The 17,844-nt window shown below is 41.5% G+C and overlaps 1 protein-coding gene across 1 annotated transcript in view; it reads right to left on the bottom strand.

Annotated features, from left to right (window-relative positions):
- Positions 1 to 2,916: 2,916 nt before the first annotated feature.
- Positions 2,917 to 17,844, bottom strand: part of RASSF2 (Ras association domain family member 2) — an 89,834-nt gene continuing 74,906 nt past the window's right edge. The window contains exons 9-11 of the mRNA XM_073622044.1: positions 10,094 to 10,215; positions 5,821 to 5,918; positions 2,917 to 3,330 (exon numbers count right to left, since the gene is read on the bottom strand). Of these exons, the coding sequence (XP_073478145.1) occupies positions 3,261 to 3,330; positions 5,821 to 5,918; positions 10,094 to 10,215 (290 nt within the window). The 3' untranslated portion in view covers positions 2,917 to 3,260. The remainder of the gene's footprint in view (positions 3,331 to 5,820; positions 5,919 to 10,093; positions 10,216 to 17,844) is intronic.

Here is a 17,844-nt window from a genome sequence, read left to right as displayed (position 1 = left end):
AAAAGTGTCAAAAGTGTCCAATCTGTCCGCCGTAATGTCTCAGTCCCGGTAAAAATTGCTGATGACCACCATTACTAGTAAAAAAAAAAAAAAAAAATAATAAATAAAAATGCCATAAATCTTTCCCCTATTTTGTAGACGCTATAACTTTTGTGCAAACCAATCAATATATGCTAATTGCGTCTTTTTTTTTTTTTAACCAAAAATATGTAGAAGAATACTTGTACATACTGGCCTAAACTGATGAAGAAATGTGTTGTTTTTTTTGGATATTATAGCAAAAAGTAAAAGAATTTTCAAAGTTGTCGGTCTTTTTTTGGTTATAGCGCAAAAAATAAAAACCACAGAGGTGATCAAATACCACCAAAAGAAAGCTCTATTTGTAGGAAAAAAAGGACATCAATTTTGTTTGGATACAATGTCGCAGGACCGTGCAATTGTCAGTTAAAACAACAGTGCTGTATGGCAAAAAATGGCCTGTTCATTAAGGGTGTAAATCCTTCTGGTCCTTAAATGGTTAAACTTGTTATATGAGCTGCATCCTCTTGATTTTAATGCAGGATACAATTAGATTGTGGAGCGATTGACCCTGCACTACCTCAACACCACCACAGTATGTATTATACTACCCTATAGGTGTATTCCTAATTACATAACAGGCACTGTCTAAATCCTTTTCCTCCCCAACAGAGGATATACTCATATGGTTTAACCTTTGATTTGGTGAATGTAAAAGGAAAACATACAGACAAAACTAAAAGTAAATGTTACTGCAAAGTGCTTTATTCAGAAGGGAAGGGGAGCTGGGCAAATCAGCATCGTCTGCTGCAAAAAAAAACTTCACATTTGTTAGATAGAAAAACACACACAGACATGACATATATTTTACAAGCTCAGCACAGTCCAGCAATATTACAAAACATACACATTAGTCAATGTAATTATACACAGGGCCATTAAACTGCTCAAATCCCATCGCTAAACAAAGCACCATCAACTAAGCAGTGTACCTTCGAGGACTGGTCATCACTGGGGACATGCAAATCGAAGGTGATATCTCTGGCTACTCCCATAAAGTAAATGAGGCTCTCAGGAAATATAGGATTTCATGTCCAACATTCAATTTCGTAAGAAAGATTGTATACGTTATTTTTTAGATGAATATCACCATTAAAGATCTGTGGAGCTGGTATTTTTCCTGCCTTCTGTTGGATAAACAATCTACCTTCATGTCTAGGTTTCCATCTCATGGCTGGTTTCACATCCATGCATTGCAATATTACACACGACAATGCACAGGACTTCCTGATTTCAGTAATTTAGAATTGTATCCCAATGCACAAGTACATTAGGTTTCAATGGACCCACACTGCAGCGTACCACAACACAGTGCATTTCGTTATGAAAATTTTAAAAAAAGTGCATTTTTTGGGTCCATTGCCCTGCCTTGGCAGCCCATTTTAAATAAATTGGCAGCCTTAGGGCTAGTTTACACTTGCTTCAAAATATGGCTTCAGACACGCTATGTTAAAGCTCCTTGAACGCCAGTCAAAGCTCCGGTCACTAAATAAAATGGTTAGCCTAAAATCCTGTTTACACCTGCTTTTGCTTGGTGCTTTTATGAGGCTTCAAGCAAGCTTTGCCATAGACTTCTATGGAGGCTTTGAAGATGTTTTGAAGCACCACTGAAGCTACGTGGGGTAAAATTTCTTAAGTGAAGCCGAAGCAAAACAAAAGCAAGGTGTGAACAGGACTACAAGCTAACCATTTTATTTAGTGACAGGAGCTTTGACTAGCATTCAGAGAGCTTTAACAAAGCTTGTCTGAAGCCTTGTTGAAGCCGAAGCAAGTGTAAATGAGCCCTTAATCCAACGTATTAACTATACTTATCCAAGCATCACTAGAAATAATAGTAACAAAAGTAGGTGTTGCACTACAGACATGAGGACTATTCATAAGCAGTAAAAGTTCCTTTTATTGCCTAAAAACATTTTTCAGTAGGCTGGAAAATTCATGACCAATTTAGAATTATCCTTTTAGGAAAAGGGAATGACTTTTCAACTGCATGTAGGCTTGTGCTCAGGTTAACCAGAGAATGAAAAATCATGGTGGGTCCCATGATGTGGTGAGCAGCACAACAATGGGCAAGCCTCTTACTGCTTATTGTTAGATAAGCGTTCTGACAATCTATGAATATCCTAACTGAAGGTATCAGTCTTGTCCCCAGTGCCTTCAGTTCTTCTGTGAGGACCATCACTAGGTTACACACTAGCTCAGTTTGACATATTTATATAAGCTAGTTCAAAAAGAACTGTTGTGTTGCTAATAGCATCATTTTCAGTAGGCTCCAAAAGCAAAGCTAACATCATCTGGGCCAGTATTTGTAAATGCACCCCGGTGTCTTTTTTTCACATCATTCATAATGCTTCTTCAGTGAGTTTTGTCATTGCGACAAAAGTTACATTGTTTTAAACATTGTGCTTATGATTTGGAAGCATAATCCTTTCCTGCATATTTTTCATACCTAGACTGAAAGATGAGTTGATGTAACAAATTCTACTTTGCCCCCCCCAATCTGCACGTTTGCAAACTGGGGCGCTGTGAACCGAAACTCAGTCTATCATGACAAAGACATTCATCGCTAGGTTTTACAATCTGTGGATGGAGATGAGGGAATCTTTGAAAATACACCCACAATACTCTGCCTTGCAAACTGCAATCCAGAATGGGCTGAGGCTTCATGTTTCTGTATCATTAGGATCAGACATCGCTGATGTGACCATGACAGCAGAACTATATATACATTCATATGGTTTTTACAAACCTTTCAGTAAATTTGGTCACAGAAAGATTTGGCCCAATTCACACCACTGATAATCTGATTAAACTCCAATATCCTGTAACATTTTTTTTTTTACTTCAAGTAAGCAGAAAACAAACACTTTAAGTGTCTTTGATCCTGTGAACCACAGTGGTTGAAATTCATAACAACACAATGTAATGTAGCACAATAAGGTCACTATTTAACAAAATGAAGGCTGGGAGTTCATTTCTTTTTCCATATCTTGGAAATAATGCAGTGCTACATGATTCAATGTGTTATTGGAAGCATTACAATACAGTGCAGTTCCCTCCAATAATGGAGAGGGTTAAGCTGAATGTGCTTGTTTTAGAATGAAGATTCCATGGCCGATTCCTAGAACCAGGCTGGGCAAGGTGATGGGTGCACGCGATCTGGGCTCATTTGCAGAGTGCAGGGTCTATATGGTGGCAGGGTTGTTAGCCATGTCATGCAAGCGCTGCTCAATTAAGAATCGGAGTGATGTGTACCTGCAACATAGAAAAAGAATTCTGTGATACAAAGACTGGAATAGGAAGTTAAAGGAAATCTGTTAGGACAGCTATGCATCACAGCTGAGGATCCAGTGCCATACTAAAGGCTCCCCTTGCCTAGAAGCAGCACTAGTATGGGCAAGTACATCACCAGTCTACTCTGCCCAAAAACTAGTAACAAACTCTAAAACTGGCAGCCTCCAGTGATGGATGTGAGCCTTAGCTGAGAATATGGTTTCCTCATCAAGAGGTCCCCTAATATTGCTGTACTGTATAAAAATGTGCATTCCTATTTTCTTACTGGATCAAGACACAGGCAAGTACAGGTTTGAAATCAATGTACATAGGTAGCACTAAATGGCTACCAAAAGGACACTGGATTGAAAGAATAATCATTTCCAAACTTGAAAATTAGTGCATTTATCATACTCCTTTATACCTACAGTATATACCAGCATTTTTAAAGGAACTGACATCAGTTTTTAAATTAAAACCTTGCAACTCTAGAGAATAATCAGTACTTGTAAGCTTCACCACTTAGAATATTTGACTCCATACACGCCAGAGATACAGCGCAATAAAATGCTCTAATGTCAACAATAGTGTATTTTCTACTGAAATGCTACCTTTGAAAAAACGTTGCATTAATACCATGTGACAAACATCTAGAAAAGCACTATTTTATTCTTTAGGGTCTCTGCTTTTAGGAAATATTATATTAAAACAAAGGAACCGTTACATGTAGGGTTGCGCCAATACCACTTTTTTAAGACAAGTACCGATACTTTTTTAAGTACTCGCCGATACAGATACTAATTTTTTTTTATTGACATGTGACAGTGGCACATGTGTCAGTTTTTATTATTATTATTTTTGAAAATTTTATATTTTTCTGTTTTTTTTTTTTTCAATTTTTTTATTTTATTTTTTTACAATTTAACTTTGAAATATTTATAAGAAAAAAAAATTCAGCCCTGTTGGGAGGTGGAGGGGGGTGGCTTTGGTGAGATATCAGGACCCCTGATATCTCCCCTTTGAGACAGGGAAAGGGACTGAGGACAGAGATTCCTCAGTCCCTTTCTCTGCAGCCTCAGATGCACTGAAAATGAATTAACAGGAGACAGAGGCTCCTTCCCATTCATAAACTGGAGCATCATAAACACAGGTTACATTGTTTCAATTAGGATTAATGGACAGAGGCAGTGATCACTGACTCTGTTCATTCGGAAAAGGAAGGAGCTGGTAAATGACAGATTTGCCGGCTCCTTCCTCCGCTCTCCATCCTGAAAGATCCAGGGCAGGGGAGACCTGTGGAGGAACTGGAGAGCCGGGAAGGACATGGGGGGACCGGAGGAGGACATGAGGGGACCAGAGGAGCCGGAGAGCCGCGAAGGACACAGGGGGACCCGGAGGATGACACAGCGGGGGACCCAGAGGATAAAATGGATCGGGACCAAGAGGAGGACACAGAGAGCCAGGGAGGACACAGGAAGCACAGAGGGGGACAGCCAGGGGTGATCAGTGCGGCGGTGGGGGGGTATGCAGTATGTAAAAACAGTTTAATGAAAATATATTAAAAGGTGGCCAAGTGACTACTCACAACTTATGAGTGAGAATCAGGCATGTAGTTACATGTATAGAAGTCCATGTGCACTTATTTTTTTTTATAAGCATTTTTTTGGCCGTCCCACCTCTATTTTTGTTTTATCCAGCTGACAGTTACATAGTAACCAGCATCAGCCTATAAATGATTGACATTACTCACAGCCATTAGATCTGAAGAAAATGCGGAAGCATTGAAACGCATCACCTGACACGTCCATGCGACACTTCTGCTCTAACGGAACCCAGTGAGTTGTGCGTTCCACGCTGGTTGGACTTCCGGTTCTGGTTTCCGGCATTCGAGAGGACGGACGGCGTGCAGCCAAGCTTTACACAGTCAAGCTTCTCACCCAGGTCTCCCTGTACAACCGGTGTCAACTACCAGCAAGACCCACAGGCTGTCCTGCTTCTCCACCTCCATCTGGGCAATCCCTCCAGACCTCTCTGGGATGCCTCCACTGCTTTTCAGCCGCTGACTCCATAAGTGCACATGAACTTCTACACATGTAACTACATTCCTGTTTCTCCATACAGGGAGATCAGTGCTTGTAACTCCACCCCACCGATCACCCCTGAGACTGCCCAAGTATGGAGTCAAGCATCGGAGCATTTGCACGAGTACAAGTACTCGCGCAAATGCTCGGTATCGGCACTGATACTAGTATCGGCATCGGTGCAACCCTAGTTACATGAGTCACTTTGACCTGATTATATGTTTACTCTAAGAGAATAGAGAGCTGTGGGTTTATTTAGGAGTTAGCTCTTGAAAAATGTGCATTTCACTCAGCAACTATCTTGGTTGCTCCTTTTTGTTGCTTTCTGGCTGTTTCATCTGTGCAGTTTGTACGGAGCACACAAAGTAGCCTGATAATAGCTCTACTGTACCTCCTCGTCAGCTTGGTGATTTCCCTGTCCTCTTCCTCCTTGAGTTTCATAATGAAGCTGTTTAGTACAGGCATCTCAAACTTAATGTACTGTGCCACCTGAGAAATACAACAAACACATAAATGAAAGAAATTATAAATGCTTAAACAGAAAATAGTACATTTGCAATGCAATGTGAGCTGTTACTAAGGCTGATTTGCAGTGCCCTCCGGTGCTTGTGTCACATTGATGTGTCCTCATCCAACATTTTGCCCATAAAATAAAAAAGAAGATTTTTTTTAAAAAGTAAGGCGCCACCACACAATCTAAAATTTACAAATGCAATACCATAAAAAACATCAAAATTAGTGTAAAATAATAAAACCAAGTGAAAAAAATAAGTTTGATATTGACAATATAAAGTCCATAGAAGATAGTCCTTATAAAAAGCTCCAACCACTGTGCCTTCTGATAATAAGGCACTCAAATGATTTATTCAATTCGTGCTCCACCACTGTGTATACAAAGTGCACCCTTACCAGCCATACATAATGAATGCGCCAATAATAACTTGGGGTAACGCTCGTTCTTAAAGCATAACTCCAGTCATTTTTTCAACTTCCCATCTATTAAATCTTCTGCCCTTGTCGTTTTAATGTTGGATAGTAAAACATTTTTTTTCTGCCAGTAAATACCTTATACAGCCCACTTCTTGTTTCTTGTCTGGTAAAAAGCCTAGGCTTATGACATCATGCGCAGCTCTCTCTCATTCTCGTGAGAGTTTGCCAGGAAGGGAGGGGGGATGAGTCATAAGAGGGCCAATGAGAGCTGCAGAGCTGGAGGTGTGCCTCTGTGTGTCTGTGCAAATCCAGGAAGTGAACAGGCAGCAGCTTTCAGCTGCCCACAGTTATAATGGTTCCAGCCAGACTTAGTGGAGAGAGATTTCTGCAGCAAATTTGGCAAGTACAGAATGACAGTATATATAAAATAATATGCAAAGTGGTTGGAGGGAAGCTTCAGAATGGCAAAGATGTTTTTATTACAAATTATGTGAGAAGACTGCAGCTCCTCTTTAAGTAGCAGAGGAGAAGATCCACACACGCGATGCCTTATAGAGATAAACCAGCCACTGACCTCTCAGATTTCTTTTCTCTCTCCCCAGCAGCCCAGACCCAGAAAAGTTGTAAAATTCCAGAATATTGGAATTCTGTTTTTATTAAAAGGTAAAAAAAATTAAAAATGATTGTGCATTTACATTTTATGGGGCTCAGGTCAGCACCAACATAAACAGCCTGGTTTTTAATTATCCCTGCAGGTCACTCGGACAAGGTGGCGTGCGTTCCAATGACCAGAAGTTCTATCCAAACCCAACAGGAAGTGACGTTGCGGGCGACGGTCGCGCAGCCTCAATGCATTTTGCATAAACGTTATCAGAAAAATCCTGATGACATTGGTATGTGAAATTCATTGAGGCTACGCGCCTGCCATCCGTGACGTCACTTCCTTTTAGGTTTGGATAACACTTCTGGTCATTGGGCCACCAGCGCCCTGTGGGATAATTAAAAACCAAGCTGTTTATGTTGATGCTGACCTGAGCCCCATAAAATGTAAATGCACAAATCGGTTTTAATTTTTTTTTTACCTTTTAGAAAAAACGTAATTATACCATTCTGGAATTTTACATCTTTTCTGGGTCTGGGCTGCTGGGGAGAGAGAGAAGGAATCTGAGAAGCCAGTGGCTGGTTTATCTCCATAAGGCATCACGTGTATGGATCTTTTCATCGGCTACCTAAAGGGGTTGTAAAGGCATTCTATGCATGAAGATAAAAAGGCTTCTGTGTGCAACATTCCCCCTCAGCTCCCCTAACACTTACCTGAGGTTTTTATTCCTCTAACAAGGAATGTAAACATTCCTTGTAATAGAAAAAAAGTATGACAGGAACTCTTTAATGTGAGATCTGGGGTCAAAAAGACCTCAGATCTCATTTACACCTAAATGCAATAAATAAAATAAAAAAAAATATAACATTTTTCTTTAATTTCCCCTTTAACACCATTGGGCATAAGTGACGTTTGACATTGCTTCCGTCATCCAATGTTATGGAGCCGAGTGGGGGCCATCTTTCCCTCACTTGACTCCATGCTCCTGGTGGCTCTGGTAAGCGGCGGAGATGACCGCCGATAAAAGTGAACTTGCGATGAATCTTCTGCAGAGACCACTTTTATCTGAAAGAGGACCATCCGCCATTGAAAAAAATACTGGGGTTATGGCAGCTATCAGCTGCCATAACCCCGGTATTCTACGTCAAAGTACCAAGGTGCAGTGACAGCAGGTTTGCGGCAAGTAGTTAAAGGCACATTCATTATGTATGGCTGGAAAGGGTACATTTTGTATACACAGTGGTGGAGAACGAATTGAAAAAATCATTTAAGCACCTTATCAGAAGGCACGGTGGTTGGAGCTTTTTATAAGGACTATCTTCTATGGACTTTATATTGTCAATATGAAACTTTTTTTCACTTTGTTTTATTATTTTACACTAATTGGATTGAGGTTTTTTTGATGGTATTGCATTTGTAAATTTTAGGTTGTGTGACAGCGCCTTACTTTAAAAAAAATCTTTTTGCTTTGAGGTGGGGGATCCACTTAAAGGAGCAGCTTCATATATTTTAAATTTTACTCACATTTTTTTTTTTTTTTCTCATAAAAAAAAATTACACTGTTTTCTTTACTCAAAGCCATATAATAGGCATTCATTAGACTAACCATACACGTTCATATTTCTCTTTGTTCAGCCCCATTCTAAACTGTTTGGATGGTGATGGAATCTCCATCGCCATTACGTTTTTACAGCCGCTACTCCCACGAATACCTCAACAGTGACTTCATCTCACTGGATGCAGTTGCTGTTTGGTCGGCGATTTTCGGCCTGGCTACTTCAATTTTCAGGTCTGAATAAGTGCTGCAGCACCAAGATGTTCTAATACTGATTTGTATTATTACAATGTTGATCTAAAAGTAAAACTCTTTTTTGCTTTTTTTTACAAGGTTGCTCTTTCTTACATTTATTATATTAAAGTGGAACTTTACTAAAAACAGTTTAGAGTAGAGGTAAAGTATTTTGACAAAAGAAACATGCAAAATCTCCTTTGCCAAAAATCCTTTGCCCTACCTCCAGGTGATTTGTAGTACTTTATATAAAGCCTGGCTCATTCTGGCATGTCAGGAATTAAGCTGGGGGCCAGGAACAATGTAACTCCTGCACAGAGTGTTAGACGAGGTTTGCCCGTGGAAGCTGAAAAAAAAGGGTCACTGCTGGAGGATAGCACAGTAAGAGGTAGGTGCAGCATAATCCGCATGTATGTTGTGCATACTCGCACAGTATAACAAACGCCCACCCTTATCACAGGTTTAAAGGTAAGAGATCTACATTAGCCACTGGGGAGAATAGATTAGCCATTATCACTCATCATCCCTTCCTAAACAATTACAAGGTGGAAAAATACAGCACAATTCTTGTGTGGCACGCCAAAGCAAGCCACAGCACCTGCCTACATAAGTAATATGCCTGTCCCTCAACACAGTTTGTCATTATATAATATATTTTCGCATTCATACCAAATAGCGTGAATGGAAATATTTCCCTGGCAGCCACTGTATTCTGGTAGCTGGCACCTGCGACTGTCAGAATACCCAAACTGTGACTGCATCTGATTGGATGTAGTCACTGTTCAGCTGACAACAATTTTCCCAATGGCTTCTTTGATTTTTCAAATCAAAGTTTGTGGTACAAACAAGGCCACCCACGGCTCAAGTTTTGGGCAACTCAGAATGGCAAACAGCTCACTAAAGTCACTATTGGATTTTTAATTTTTTTTTTTTTTTAAAAAGGACCACGCATCAGCACTAGTACTTAGAATATAATTGTTGGTTGTGCTTGTAGCAACTGATCTAGTCCCATCTTTAGTATAGCCTAAAATAAAATTAAAAAAAACGTAAAAAAAAAAAAAAAAAAAAAATCAGTCTGGTTGCTATAGGCTGGATTCATATATTTGCACTGTGGCGCTGTTAGGACCATTGTAGCCCATTCAAATTAATTAGGCTTTACCACAACAAAGGTAATGGTTGACATAATTCATGTTAATGTGCAAGCAGAATTGCACTGAAAATGTGACCCTCGCTATAGACAAGAACAATATCAGTCATCTTATTGTTGCTCTTGTCCAAGGTCATTATAAAAGAAAAAAAAAAAGAAAAAAGGAAGCACATCAGAGTGTCCAGAGTGAATCTTACATCATAGGTGATTTCTTCCACTTGATCCTTCTCCATCAGGAAAACCTTACACACCAGCTCACAGGGACCATGCAGAATTCGAGCAACAAGAGGATAGTCTGTGTCCTTCAGCTTCGCCTTCTCTGTAGGGAAAGTGAGACTGGATATAACTTCATCTTACAGTGTACAAAGAATGCATGCTGACACTTTGGATCCTAAAGTACACGGACACTTTACCCCTAATTAATAACATAAATATAATGTTATTTGTGTGCAGTAACCCATTGCAACCAACAACAACAAAAATAAATAGAAAGGAGCATGGACCACGTTTTGAATTAGATTGGATTACATCACATCAGTGATTTTATTTTATTTATTATTATATTAAAGAGCACCTAAACTGCAGATTGTGCCCAGAAAAGGCAAGCAGAAAGCAAATGACCAGTCACCAGTATTGCCCAAGGTCTCTCAGCAACTTTTCTTTTTACAGTTATTCACGTGGTCTGCTATCTGTGTGGAGGCAACCATACTGGAAAATGAGCAGCGCTGTGTTCCACCATGTCAATTATGCATAAATGTTACATCTTTATTTTAAAGCAGGTCTCCACGCTGCTTCAGAAAAAAATTAAAGCAGGCAGGATAAGCAACTCTAATAGATATGCATTTCCAAACTGGGGAGTAGGGGTGTACTTTGTAATTAAAAGGGGCCCCATACCAAAATATCCTTTTGCCCTATTGCTCTATACACTGTGTAATGTTGATGGGTTCTGTTACATTTGTTATCAGGATATCCATATGAGAGATCTTTTCAGATATTAATATGAAATGATAAATAGGGGCTTGGTCTCCTCAAAGAGCTGTGTGAGGACTATCCCCTTTGACCAGAAGGTGGTAGTGGCTGACTGTATGAAGATCATATATTTTGACTCCCTTGATATGCTTTTGTATAAACTTTGAGGTATGTGGCAACAAATCTTTGAGCCATTATACTAATTGATAGAATGAGATTGGAATTGATGTTTACAATATTTCTTATTCTAGTGTTTGACTGCAATTCATTTTCCTGAAGAAGCAGGCTATGTCCCGTGAAACGCAATCTGCGTCGAAGCCAAAGCAAGTCTCTCATCCCCTACTGCAGTGGGGTTGGTGAGAATCAACACTAAGAAGAGCATTTTATTGCCTTTTTTATATCATGTCTGTGATAAATGTGTACATTTTTCATGTCTATAACATTTTAATCTTGTAATAAATTTTAGGTACCATTTTTCTTCATTGGTACCGTTCTCCTTCCAGTCCAGTAGTTAGGGGTGAAAAAAATGTAAGTCAGCAGCTACAAATACTGTAGCTGCTGACTTTTAATATTAGAACACCTATTTGTCCTGGAATCCAGTGGTGTCTTCACCCAAGCCGATTTTTCAATCAGCTCTCGGTTGCTGCCGCAGCAATTTCTTATAAGGGGTATCAGCAGCCGGCTCCCTACTGCGCATTTGCGAAGCACACTGTGCTTTGTGAATGGCCTGGTGATGGGGGAAGGTAGTGGTGGGCCGCAGGAAAGTCCCCAGGTAGTGAGAGCGGCTACCTGTCAAAAACAAGTACCCGCCCCCCCACCTGAAAGGTGCCAAATGTGGCAGCGGAGGGGTGGGCGGGGGGAGGAAGGGGAGAAGCTCTTGGGTGGAGCTCCACTTTAACATGTTCTATCCTGCTCATTCAAATTTTCTCCTCACCGTGGTCCAAAAAAAAAAAAAAAAGTCGATTTGACCCACAGATTGGAAAAGCTAACAAACTTGCTTAGAATATTCTTTTAAGAATTTTCATTCAAATATTCATCCAGCTTTAGAGTCTTCAGCAGGGCTGGGGCAAGGGGTGGGCAGGAGGGGAAGCTGTCCTGGGCACAATGGTTTATTGCAGGAATGGGGGCGCCCTGACCCTAACACTAAGGGACGCAGTTTGGCATCTTTGCCCTGGGCGCAGGATGATCTTGTCTCAGCACTGGTTTTCAGAATAAAGAATTGTGATTGATATGGGTTACTGAATTGCATACACTCTTCTTTTTAAATTAAATTAATGCTTTGAGAAATGTGATCACATATAAAATATCTTAAACCTATTAATTTTTATGCTGTATAAACACCTAAATATACTGTCATAACACAGACTGGCTGCACAGAATTAGAGATCCTTTGACAGGTAAAACATGATTATTTTTCACTTATGCATTTAGCCATTTGCTTGAAAACATTATTCTTTCATATCTTGTCAGCTGAAGTGTAATATCTTTTAGTAAATTCTCCTTAAATGTTCATTATTAGTTAATGAGGACTGGATATTTGTGGGATGAATGAACCACAGTCCTTGGGGATGCCATCAACAAGGATTTTCTACGCAGACTTCCTGGCTCTGCCCATTATGGTCAAGTCTAATACTCCATCTACAGTACATCTTGCCAAAAAAAGTCCCTGAGAAACATAAGGCTTAAAGCCCAACAAAAGTTGCCCATGCTGAACCCCCCCCCCCCCCCCCCCATCAATTGCAAGGCTTAAATGCTTGTTAAGTTTAGGGGGTACAGGGAGTGGCTGTATTACACACCCTCCTGCTCTGGCACGGGAGCAACTTAGAGAGGAGGCTGCATGGGACTGGTCATAATGTTGGAGATACCCTGCAGGAGTGAGGAAAAAGGCAAGTAATACAGCCTCTTCTGAAACCCCTGGACTTCAAGTGATTTTTTTTTTTTAATAAAAATAACAAAAAAAAAAAAAAACGAGACTTTACAAACAAGTTATACTTACCTGCCCTGTGTAATGGTTTTCCCACAAAGTAGCCCAGATCCTCCTCTTCTTGGGTCTCTCTTCAGCTCTCCTGGCCCCTCCCTCCTGTCAAGTACCCCCACAGCAAGCAGCTTGCTATGGGGGCACCCAAGCCAAGCTGCATTCAGACACAAAACTCTGGTTTGGTCCCGCCCCCTCTCTCTCCTGATTGGCAGCAGCGGGAGCCAATGGCACCGCTACTTTGTCTCAGCCAAATCAGGAGTGAGAGTCCCAGACAACCGAGGCACTCATGGACATTGCTGGATAGAGATGGGGCTCAGGTTAGTATTAGGGGGGCTGCTGCACACATTTGGCTTTTTATCTTAATGCATAAAATGCATTAAGATAAAAAACACCTTCTGACTTTACAACCACTTTTTTTTGTGCTTGGATGTCACAAGCCGACTGGTTAGGACAAGGATCCGACTTTGATCCGACTTCAATAATATTCAATGGGGTGAAGTAGGACCAAAGTCGGATCAAAGTAGTGCAGGAAACTTTTTTAAAGTCAGACTGACTTGTGTCGGACCAGTTAAGAGGGCTCATAGGGAACCACTGATTTATACACGTCATGCGACATGAGCTCCCAAAGTCAGAGCGTATGACGTACCAGTGTGAACCCGGCCTAAACCTACCAGCTTTGAGCAAATGTGTACATGGGCTTTTGCTTGCATCTCAGTGGATTTCTTGATCGTACATCATGGGACACATAGCCTTAAGTAATTACGTAATGGGTTATAGGCTACCTTCAGGTGTTGACACTGGTAAACCCAATCAAAAGGAAGTTTACTCCCTATATAACCCCTCCTCCTTCCAGGAGCACATCAGTTTTTTTGCCAGTGTCTAAGGTGTTGGTCACGAGTGAAGAAGTGCTCTGAGGAGCTCCAGGAGGGATCCATACTGGATTTAAATAGCTTCCATAGAAAGAAACCAGATCCATCCAAAGTGCCACTGAGGCCTAAAATGAATGGTACCTGGGACCTTGTATCCGAAGCATGAGGTTTTGCCTGTAATGCCTCGCTTTGTAGAGCTGGACCCCAGGAACCCAGGGCTTAGGTCTTTCTACATTACGTAAAGCTTCCTGATGGGGTGCATTGTAAAGGGTCCAAGGGAGTGGAACCCCTTTTTAGGGACCCGGTCCTTGAAGGTTTGCTAAACGCAGCCCACCATGATGGGTGAAGGTTGGATTTTCTGTTAATTCAGCAAAAATCCTGCGGCGAGGATAAGGTAAGGGAAGAAACTTCGATATTAAAAACTATCTATGTATTTCTTCCATTAAAAAGGAAAAAATGTTGTCATGCCATAAAATCTCCACTAGCTGCACATACCTTACTCTGTTGTCTTCACTGTTAGCTCAGTCCATGTCTGGTTGCACAGCGAGCGTGTTGAGGGAGACTTGCAAGGTAAAAAAAGAAATCTGCAAAAAATGTCTTTTTCTCCCCCTAATGGGACCAGAGGGTTAGGGGGACAGCAGCGCTATACATTACTCCCCCCCCCCCCCCCCCATGGGGGGATGCGGAGGTCCCGCTATTTTACCACTAAAAGTTTGTTTTTACTGTGGCTGTATTTTTCAAGTCTGTGACTCTACTGCATTACTCTCTGCCTCCCCCCCCCCCCCCATGTTGGGTCTGGGACCCGAAAAACGCCGCACTCAGGCGCGGGAAACATTTTAAATAAAAAAGGGGCGGTATTTTTTGGAGGGGGCGGGGCCTAGACACAGGTGCCGTGAACGTCCAGGAGGACGCTTGCCAGGCTAAAAGCAGATAAATACTACAGCTGTGACAGTCTCTTCTCTGCCGATGAGGAAACAAGCTGACTGCAACACAGGGACACACGAGCTGTGGGACACGTATGGGTTGCAAAACTGGCATTCCTGATTCAGGAAGGACACTCTTTTTCCAGCACTAGGCTGAACTTTACAGCGGCTTTAAAAGTCAGGACTATTTTCAGCGATTTAATGCAATTTGTATAGCACCTCTGTTTTTGTACTTAGGACTATGCCTGCCAAAAAAAGACACCACAAAAACCAAAAAAGTAAAAGGTTTCACTCCCAGGTATTAGGATCTTGAGCCGCATTTCCATGCTGTCATCCTCGTCTGAATTACCAATTATGGCAAACCAGGGTGAGCCATTGGAACAAATTGATGGTGCAGCTGCCTCTCACATCTCAGCAACTGTATACGCGACTGAAGATGCCCTTTCCTCCTCCCTCAAGGTTCTGGAAGAAAGATTAGTGGCTTTAATCGCATCCTCCAAATGGATAGGAAGTGTACTAGGTCCCCTCCCCTCACTGCAGAACCTTTGCAAGGGGAACAGTGGGCATAGGATGAGGTGTTAATTGATCAGGAAGAGAAGCAAACCGATGATTCCTCTGCAGAGGAAACCACGGTAGATGAACCTTTTTCAGCCTCTCAATCTGAGAAATTGTTGATACAATCTCTTACAGAAATGGTTCATTCCACTTTCATGCTGCCTCTAACAGAGTCTCATGAAAACTCTGCTTCTTCCTTAGGTTCTTTAAAACCTTACCATCATTTGCATGCGTTTCCAGCACATGCTTTACTAGAACAGCTTATTTTTGCTGAATGGGATCACCCGGATAAGCATTTACTCCCTCCTAAGGAGGTTTTCAATTCTCTATCCTCTGGAGGAGAAATTCTCCAAAAAATGGGAAGTACCAGCAATTGGCACTGCAATTTCCAATGTGAATAATAACCTAACTTGTCCTGTAGACAATGCACAGATGCTTAAGGATCCAACAGATAAGAAGTTGGAATCCCTGCTAAAATCTGCCTTTTCCATAGCAGGTGTCACTCAGCCCGCAGTCGCCGCGATAGGCGTCTGCCAATCCCTAAAGGACCAATTTAAACAGGCCCTTAGAAAGCTTCCTACACAACAAGCTCGGGATTTGGCTGAACTACCTAAGGCATTATGTTTTGCCATAGATGCCATTAAAGATTCTATTCACCAGGAATCCCGCCTTACGCTTATGCTTGTACATATGCGTAGAATCCTGTGGTTAAAAAATTGGTCAGCTGAAACACCATGTAAAAACCTCCTAACTGGGTTCCCCTTTCATGGGGAGGGACTATTTGGAGAAGACTTGGATAAATATATCAAGACAAAAATTTTAGTGGGAAAAGTACTATTTTTCCAGTCAAAAGAAAATATAAACGCCCTTCATTTAAATGGGCTCTTTCCCCTGCGCCAGGGGCTTCCACCTCTAGGCAGTGGCGACGGCCTCTAGTGTCAGATTCCAGAGGAAAACCTCAGGGTCAGACCCAGGCTCAAAAGAAGCCCTGGGGTAGGAAATCTGAAAAACAGAATCCTAAACCCTCATCATGAAGAGGCAACCCCCCTCACCAAGGTGGGGGGAAGACTTCTGCAATTTTCAGAAGTCTGGAAAAAGGAAATTCAGGACAGATGGGTCATCTCCACAGTAACGCTGGGGTACAAGCTGGAATTTCGGGACTTTCCACCATCTCGTTTCCTTAGATCAAGCGTTCCCAAAGATCCAGAGAAAAGACAATCTTTGTTTCAGGCACTAGACCGATTAATATCTCAAGGGGTGATCATACAGATACCCATAAAAGAGCAAGGTCTGGAGTTTTATTCAAATCTTTTCATGGTACCAAAACCAAATGGAGACGTCAGACCCGTTTTAGATCTAAGAAAGCTAAATCAGTTCCTGAAGATCCACTCCTTTCGCATGGAGACAATCAGGTCAGTAGTTTCTATCCTTCTAGGAAGAGAACTTCTGGTGTCAATCGACATCAGGGATGCATATCTGCATGTCCCTATATTTCCTGCTCATCAAAAGTTTATGCGGTTCGAGTTAGAACAGCAGCATTTCCAGTTTGTAGCCCTGCCCTTCGGGCTAGCCACAGCACCCCGGGCGGTCACCAAGGCACTGGCCCCACCTCTAGCCAGGTTAAGGGCACAGGGCTTAAAAATCGTAGCGTACCTAGATGATCTATTGCTTATAGACCAATCAGTGACTCGTTTGGAGCAAAGCATACACACTACAACAAACTATCTGAAAAGTTTGGGTTGGATTCTCAACCTAGAGAAATCTTCCTTAATACCGCTAAAAAGGCTGGAGTACTTGGGTCTGATCAGACACAGCCCAGGAAAAGGTCTTCTTACCTCAGGCAAAAATCAACTTCCTTCCTTAGGGTTTCTAAATTTAACGGCTTGGCTATTGAAACCCACATTCTGAAGAAACGTGGGCTTTCCGGGTCAGTTATCTCTACCCTGATTAATGTAAGGAAGCCAGCTTTCAGAACTATAGATTATAGAGCCTGGAGGGCTTATGTTTCCTAGTGTGAATCCAAGGGTTGGCACCCTCGGAGATATATCATAGGCAGAATTCTTGCCTTTCTACAATTAGGGGTAGAAATGAAATTGGCCTCAAGTACGATTAAAGGCCAAGTCTCAGCTTTATCGGTCTTATTTCAAAGACCACTTGTTACTCATTCTTTAGTCCAGGGCTTTATAAGAGGGGTGACGCGGCTTAATCCGCCCATCAAACCTCCCTTGAACCCTTGGGACTTGAACTTAGTTTTGTCTGTGTTACAAAAACAGCCATTTGAACCAATACAACATATTCCCCTAGTCCTGACAAGGAAGTTTATATTTTTGGTTGCTATATCCTCAACAAGGAGGGTTTCAGAATTGGCTGCTCTTTCTTGTAAAGAGCCATATTTGATTTTTCATGAGGAAAGAGTGGTGTTACGCCCTTGTCCAGGCTTTTTGCCAAAAGTCATTTCAGGTTTTCACCTGAACCAAGATATTGTCCTGCCATTGTTTTTTCCAAAACCATGTTCCAGGGAAGAAAAGTCACTACATTGTCTTGATGTGGTGAGAGTAGTGAAAATCTATTTAAAGAAAACTGCTCAGATTCGTAAGACTGATGTCTTATTTATTCTGCCAGAGGGTCCTAAGAAAGGACAGGCAGCGTCGAAA

The sequence above is a fragment of the Aquarana catesbeiana genome, linkage group LG03, assembly GCF_042186555.1.
Source record: "Aquarana catesbeiana isolate 2022-GZ linkage group LG03, ASM4218655v1, whole genome shotgun sequence".
In the NCBI taxonomy this organism is placed as follows: domain Eukaryota; kingdom Metazoa; phylum Chordata; class Amphibia; order Anura; family Ranidae; genus Aquarana; species Aquarana catesbeiana.
Note: the sequence above shows the minus strand (reverse complement) of the source record. Positions and strands in the feature narration are given on the sequence as shown.